We start from the raw sequence: 7,500 nt of genomic DNA, 5'->3' as shown, positions 1-7,500 counted from the left end.
TAGATAGATAGATAGATAGATAGATAGAAGTGTAGATACCTATGGTGTGCCTATATGTAACCTCTCCTGCATTTTATTCTAGAACCCTATGCTGGGATCGTGGATTCTTCTGAAGTGAACAGATATTTTATAGTTTGGAAATTTTGCCAACAAGAACTACAACACTGTCATCCTTCACTTACATCGAAAGAGCCCGCAGCCCGGCTGAAGGTTTGTTCACTTTATTTAGGGGTCGCATTTTGGGGGGTATATATTTTGCCATAGTGATATAGTGATAGATCTGTATAGTAGTATAATAGCATAATGTATAGTAGTATACTGTCATATAATAATTTGAGTTCAGTAGTAACAGGTGGGACCTTATTTGATGTAGTAGTAGACGTAGTAGTAGTGAGTTATTAAGCATGCATTAAAGGTTTAAAGGGGGTGGTGATAGGGGGTCATTGACTTTGTAGGTGTTTTTTTTTTGTTTTTTTTTTTGAGGGGGGGGGGGGGGGAATGAAAGAATCCTGCAGAAATGCGCAGTTGAACAGTCTGGGTATCTATTTAATTGTCTCATTTACAGCCATGCCCTGTGTTCAGGCTCAATATGGGTCATCGCCACAAGGAGCCAGCCCAGCCTCCCAGAGCTACACTTACCACTCTTCTTCAGGAGAATACAGCTCCGATTTCTTAACGCCAGAGTTTGTCAAGTTTAGCATGGACCTGACCAACACTGAAATCACTGCCACCACTTCTCTCCCCAGCTTCAGTACCTTTATGGACAACTACAACTCCAGCTACGACGTCAAGCCACCTTGCTTGTACCAAATGCCAATCTCTGCCCAGCAGTCCTCAATAAAAGTTGAAGACATTCAGATGCACGGCTACCAGCAGCACAGCCACCTGCCTGGCCAGTCCGAGGAGATGATGCCACATGCGGGCTCAGTCTACTACAAATCCTCCTCCTCCCCCACCTCCAACCCCCCAGGATTCCCAGTCCAGCATAGCTCCATGTGGGATGACCCTGGCTCCCTGCACAGCTTCCATCAGAACTATGTGGCCACCACCCACATGATTGACCAGAGGAAAGGTCCTGTCTCCAGACTCTCCTTGTTCTCCTTTAAGCAGTCTCCACCTGGGACCCCAGTGTCTAGTTGTCAAATGAGATTTGATGGTCACCATGTGTCTATGAACCCCGAAGCTTCAGGAGCCCATCATGTGGTGGATGGACAGACTTTTGCAGTCCCTAACCCTATCAGAAATAAGGCAGCCATGGGCTTCCCTGGACTCCAGCTTGGTCATGCGTCCCAACTCATTGACAGCCAAGTCCCTTCCCCTCCATCCAGAGGGTCTCCATCCAACGAGGGTCTGTGTGCAGTGTGTGGGGACAATGCTGCCTGTCAACACTATGGAGTTCGTACCTGTGAAGGATGCAAAGGGTTCTTCAAGGTGAGTACCACTTTTTTTTTAGATCTATATTATTACATTTACACAGATTGATACAAACAATCCAATATTAAAATATTTTTTTATATTATTATTATTTTCCTGGAGTTTTTGGAATTTAGACAATTTAAGGTATAATCCTTAATTTTTTTTTTTTATTCTTTTAAAAAATTTAAGGCCAGAACCTAGGGCTGTATTCCCTTGTATTCCTGTTTGCTAGAACATTTCTATTTGTGTTCAGATCTAAATTGGTTAGGACAGAGAACCGTGTCTTAACTAACCAAGTGGAACAGAATTCCCTATGGTAAAATTAAGTGATCTCTTTATTTCGCCGTCCTGATTGAATAATCTTATCGTGTGAAATAGAGACGTCTCCGAGGGATGTAAATAATATGAATGGCCACGGATCTGTATTTACTCCTTGTCTTCTTGGAATATAAAACACAGCTCTGTGGCTGAATGTTAATGCTCCTCCATGTCCCCTCCACGACCACCACCACCAGCACACAGGGGGCAGGAGGAGGAAGAACAGCTCCCAGGGACTCACCCCTCTCTCTTCTCTCTCTCTTGCAGCGCACTGTGCAGAAAAATGCCAAATATGTTTGTTTAGCAAATAAAAATTGTCCGGTTGACAAACGACGTAGGAATAGGTGTCAGTACTGTCGCTTCCAGAAGTGCCTTGCAGTTGGAATGGTCAAAGAAGGTACAAAGTCTAATTTATTTATTTATATTACCCATTAAGGTAGATAGATAGATAATAGATAGATAGATAATAGATAGATAGATAGATAGATAGATAGATAGATAGATAGATAGATAGATAGATAGAGAGATAATAGATAGTGGATATGAGATAGATAGTGGAGGGATAGATAGGTAAAAGAGAGAGAAAAAGGAGCAGCAAAGACAATAGGCTGTAGGTGCTCGCCCCACAACTCTGACTATGGGTCACATCAACAATTAAAATTGTTGAGAAGAAAGAGAAAAAAAAGAAAGTAAGAAAGAAAAGGATATATGCATATATTGATAATTAGTTGTCAGATAGAACTAGTTAGATAGTGTGTGATTAGATAGATGTGGCTATGTAGTTTGCAAAGTGAACTTGTTTTGAATAAATGTATAAATATTTATATTAAATGTTACAATAAATGCATATATATGTGTGTCTATCTATCTATCTATCTATCTATCTATCTATCTCAGAACATAATTTTAAACAACAATGTATTTGTGAGCAGAAGTAGAGGCAGATCTATGAGCAAATAGATAGATATGAAATAGATAGATAATAGGTAGATAGGAGATATATAGCTAATAGATAGATAGATAGGAGATGGATGGGTGGATAGATAGATAGATAGGAGATGGATGGGTGGATAGATAGATAGATAGATAGATAGATAGATAGATAGATAGATGATAGATAGGAGATAGATAATAAATAGATAGATAGATAGATAGATAGATAGATAGATAGATAGATAGGAGATAGATAGATAGATAGATAGATGTCTATATTTATGTGTTGGTGAATAAAATGGGGGTGAGTTGTTTCCTAGGATTGTACATTGTATACTAGCCCCGTCTTCTCAGCCATAGATATATATAGGGACCCTGCAGTGTGTCGGTGGCTGGAGACAAGTTGCTGCCAGGGAATGTGCTGGGCACCAGTAGTGATGGTCCCTGCATTGTTCCTCTCCTATAAGCAGCCAGGCCGGAGTGAAGGGGTCTTTGTCCTGAGGCAGAGTGGTCTGTGTGCCAGGGAATGTGTGTGGGACAGGCAGAATAACCTCCTCATCTTTCTCTCCCCATCCAGTGGTTCGCACAGACAGTCTCAAAGGTCGGAGAGGTCGCTTACCATCTAAACCCAAGAGCCCCCAGGAGCCGTCGCCCCCCAGCCCCCCGGTGAGTTTGATCAGTGCCCTAGTGAGAGCCCACGTCGATTCCAACCCGGCTATGAGCAGCCTGGACTATTCCAGGGTAAGTGGGAGTATAGGCTGGAGGTCTCAGCCTTTGTGGGGTCAACCCATGTTCTGTATCAACCCCCCTTAATAAAAATGTAACCCTAAATGGCATCAAATTCGAGATTAGGATAGACACAGCCTGTTTCCTTCATTGGGATGTGGGGAGAAGATGATCCTAATTAATAGAAGCCAATATTCACTTCTTATGCCCTCTTCTGTCTTCTTCTTCTTCTTTCTTCCTTCTTCTTTCTCTTCTTATGTCTTCTTCTTCTTCTTCTTCTTCTTCTTCTTCTTTTCTTCTTTTACTTATTTTTCTTCTTCTTCTTCTTCTTCTTCTTCTTCTGTCTTCTTCCTTCTACACATACTAGGACCATGTATATTTGCGGCCTTTACAACCTTCAGTCTTGACCCCCAACCAATACTTCATCCTCATGTAGTATATATATATATATATATATATATATATATATATATATATATAAATATATGTAAAATGCCATAGAAATGCTCTTTATTACATTGTCATCCCATTAAAGCCATGCTCTACTTTATATTATTATAGGGGGGTTGATCGTTTTATGATATATATATATATATATATATATATATATATATATATATATATATATATATATAAAATATATAAAATGCTATTTGTATCTTCATAGATTTTTAACTCTTTTCCAGTTCCAAGCCAACCCCGAGTTCCAGATGAATGGGGATGACACCCAACATATACAGCAGTTCTATGATCTGCTTACTGGCTCTATGGAGATCATCAGAGGTTGGGCTGAAAAAATCCCCGGCTTCTCTGAGCTGCACAAACAGGACCAGGACCTCCTCTTCGAGTCAGCTTTCCTCGAACTCTTTGTCTTAAGATTAGCATACAGGTAATTATGACTTAATGAAGATTTAATTGTTATGTAAGCATCCCCCCCCCTCCTTCAAGGTCAATTGATTTGCATTTTATTGGCTGGGAGGTAATTAGAAGTCTCTTAAAGGGCCATTTATTACATTGATACTAATTAGTTTTTTTTTCTTCCCCTTTAATTAATTCCAGGTCTAACCCATCTGAGGGCAAACTCATCTTCTGCAATGGGGCAGTTCTCCATAGGTTACAATGTGTTCGTGGCTTTGGGGAATGGATTGATTCCATCGTTGAGTTCTCTTCTAACTTGCAGAGTATGAATATTGATATATCAGCCTTTTCGTGTATTGCAGCACTGGCTATGGTGACAGGTGAGGATATACTATACATACTATATATATATATATATATATACAGCAATAGCAGTGTATATGGGTAACTAACACTTTTCCATTGCCTTCTGCAGAGAGACATGGCTTAAAGGAACCAAAAAGAGTAGAAGAACTTCAGAACAAGATTGTAAACTGCTTAAAGGACCATGTGACTTTTAACAATGGGGGGCTAAATCGACCCAACTACCTATCCAAACTTTTGGGGAAACTACCAGAACTCAGAACCCTTTGCACACAGGGGCTTCAGCGTATCTTCTATTTAAAACTGGAGGACTTGGTGCCACCACCAGCTATCATTGACAAGCTCTTTTTGGACACATTACCTTTTTAAATCAAGACATTTCAATGAACTTTGATCGATTTCCAGACCAAGAGGACTCTGTACCTGTGAACTAAACCGTATGCACTTGGTGTGCAACAGTGACTAGTTGGGTGGCAAAGTCTTGCCAGTCACAAGAGGATGGGGGGTGGGGGGGGGGGCACCTCAGGATCGAAGGACAAAGCAATTCATCAATAGAAGAACGATTATGATTAAACATAAACAAAATAACATCTCTAGGAATGACCTCATAGTATTAAGGTGACCAAGCCCACTCCCCCACCAACCCCCCCTTACCTTAAAGAGACTCTGTTGTATAAGAAAGCTGTAATATATTGTGACATACATGTTCAGTGGATGGCATGAAGGATACAAACAAATCATAATAAGAATAATAATAATAAGGCTTGTACATGTATAAGATACAGTTTAGCTATTTTTAATCATTTTTGTGCCTATTTATGACAATTTGTGTTTGAAAAAAAAAAAAACATATGAGAAATAAAACTATTGCATACAAAGGTAAAAGCATGTTTCTACAGTGCTAGATCTGGAAACACAAGGAATCTATAGGCAATTGCTCTCCCCCAAGTAATGTCTATGTTATATAAATAATATTCAGACACTATGTAGTCTGCTAGATTTTATAAAGACTGGTAGCTGTAAGTAGGCACATGTATTATCACTCCACCCTGATGATGATGATGATGATGATGATGACAAAGGACACCATGTCTGGACACATTCCTTGTTTGTACGTGTTGTATGTACTGTTGATGTTAATACACCATTTCTACAGTATCTTAGTTCTCCTTTCTTCAGTTGTCTAAGGCTTCTTACATTGAACTTGCATGCAGCAGCAACAGCAGCAGCTTCTTCTTCTCCTTCTTCCAGGGACATCAGTGCAGAGCCCCATTGGATATCATAGAACTGATGATGAGCACTTTGGATTTTATTTTTATTTTTTATGATTGTCTCAGAAATTGTCAGTTAATATATTATTATTATTAATATTATTTCATTGTTTGGAAAGTAAAAACAATTTGTAATACTGACATCAGTTCTAGTATGCTTTCTTCTTATGTCACGTGGTGTGGACTGGGGATGGTGTATAGTATCCAGATAGATAGGAGATAGATAAAGTTGAATTATATTCCAGGGTTTCTAAACCAGTTGTTTATAACATGAATAGGAATGATACTATGAAAGTAATGCTACTTTCTTTATATAGTATTTCTCATTACGCTAGATGGGGAGCAGATTTTTCTTTTATTTTGCCTTTTATATGGTTCTTCTTTTTGTAATAATAGATTAATATAAATTGCAAAGTTTTCAAAGTTTAGATGTAACGTGAAATGTAAAATATGCTATGATATATATATATATATATATATATATATATATATATATAGTATTATAACATATAAAGCTATAGTATTATAACATAGAAACATTGGACACGATTAAAGTATTAGTAACAGTCTATAAAGAGGCAATACATCTATCTATTAATCGACTATTCAATCAATCTATCGATTATCTATCTCTATTGAGCGTGGTCAATATCTTATACTTTTATGAGTTAAATAATTAATTTTACACTTATGCAGAAAGATGTATAGATGAATAGACTAGATGGATGGATGGATGGACAAATAGATATTTGGTATAATAGATAGATAGATGGATAGATAGGAGATAGATAGAGATAGATAGGAGATAGATAGGAGATAGATAAATAGATAGAGATAGGTAGGAGATAGATAGATAGATAGATAGATAGAGAGATAGATAGATAGGAGATAGATAGAGATAGATAGCAGATAGATAGGAGATAGATAGATAGATAGATAGAGATAGGTAGGAGATAGATAGATAGATAGATAGTAGATAGATAGGAGATAGATAGATAGATAGATAGAGATAGGTAGGAGATAGATAGATAGATAGATAGAGAGAGAGAGAAATAGATAGATAGACAGACAGACAGATAGATAGATAGATAGATAGATAGATAGATAGGAGATAGATGGAGATAGATAGGAGATAGATAGATAGATAGATAGATAGATATAGGTAGGAGATAGATGGATAGATAGATAGATAGATAGATAGATAGCAGACAGGTGGCTAGAAACCATGGCTTCAAGCAGCAGACAGGATCCCAGCTTTTTCATTAGAATACAGCTCTCCCTATAAGTCCTGGGAGGTTATTGAGGCTCCTCTTTGCTGCCAATGAAATAAGAAGGGTATTAGGATTGCGGAATATTCGCCCTTATAATTATTAGTGTCAGATTTTTCTCACAATAAAAACATTATATAAAAAATATATGAATTCTCAGCGAGAAAAGCAGGTTACAGTATATTATTGTAGTCTTATATAACGCTTATTATATTAGGGATTTAAAAATATATACAATAAATCCTTCCCTTTATTCTCTTGGAACCTTCTTCTGTGTACTGAAAAATTACCAGATTTTGAATTGACACTGGACGTTGTATAGATTGGCCGTTACTATCAGACTTGAC

The 7,500-nt window shown here is 37.9% G+C and overlaps 1 protein-coding gene across 3 annotated transcripts in view; it reads left to right on the top strand.

The window, feature by feature from the left end:
* NR4A2 (nuclear receptor subfamily 4 group A member 2) overlaps window positions 1-5,908 on the top strand; it is an 8,509-nt gene extending 2,601 nt beyond the window's left edge. The window contains exons 2-8 of one of the 3 annotated variants that reach the window (XM_069985097.1): window positions 83-210; window positions 747-1,431; window positions 2,002-2,131; window positions 3,245-3,408; window positions 4,080-4,282; window positions 4,453-4,631; window positions 4,727-5,908. In XM_069985097.1, the coding sequence (XP_069841198.1) occupies window positions 760-1,431; window positions 2,002-2,131; window positions 3,245-3,408; window positions 4,080-4,282; window positions 4,453-4,631; window positions 4,727-4,983 (1,605 nt within the window). In that variant the 5' untranslated portion in view covers window positions 83-210; window positions 747-759 and the 3' untranslated portion in view covers window positions 4,984-5,908. Of the gene's footprint in view, window positions 1-82; window positions 211-565; window positions 1,432-2,001; window positions 2,132-3,244; window positions 3,409-4,079; window positions 4,283-4,452; window positions 4,632-4,726 lie in introns of all 3 variants that reach the window. The other 2 variants (XM_069985096.1, XM_069985095.1) reach the window with 2 other exon arrangements.
* The last annotated feature ends 1,592 nt before the right edge of the window (window positions 5,909-7,500 follow it).

The sequence above is a fragment of the Dendropsophus ebraccatus genome, chromosome 9 (genome assembly GCF_027789765.1).
Source record: "Dendropsophus ebraccatus isolate aDenEbr1 chromosome 9, aDenEbr1.pat, whole genome shotgun sequence".
NCBI classification, from domain to species: Eukaryota; Metazoa; Chordata; class Amphibia; order Anura; family Hylidae; genus Dendropsophus; species Dendropsophus ebraccatus.
Note: the sequence above shows the minus strand (reverse complement) of the source record. Positions and strands in the feature narration are given on the sequence as shown.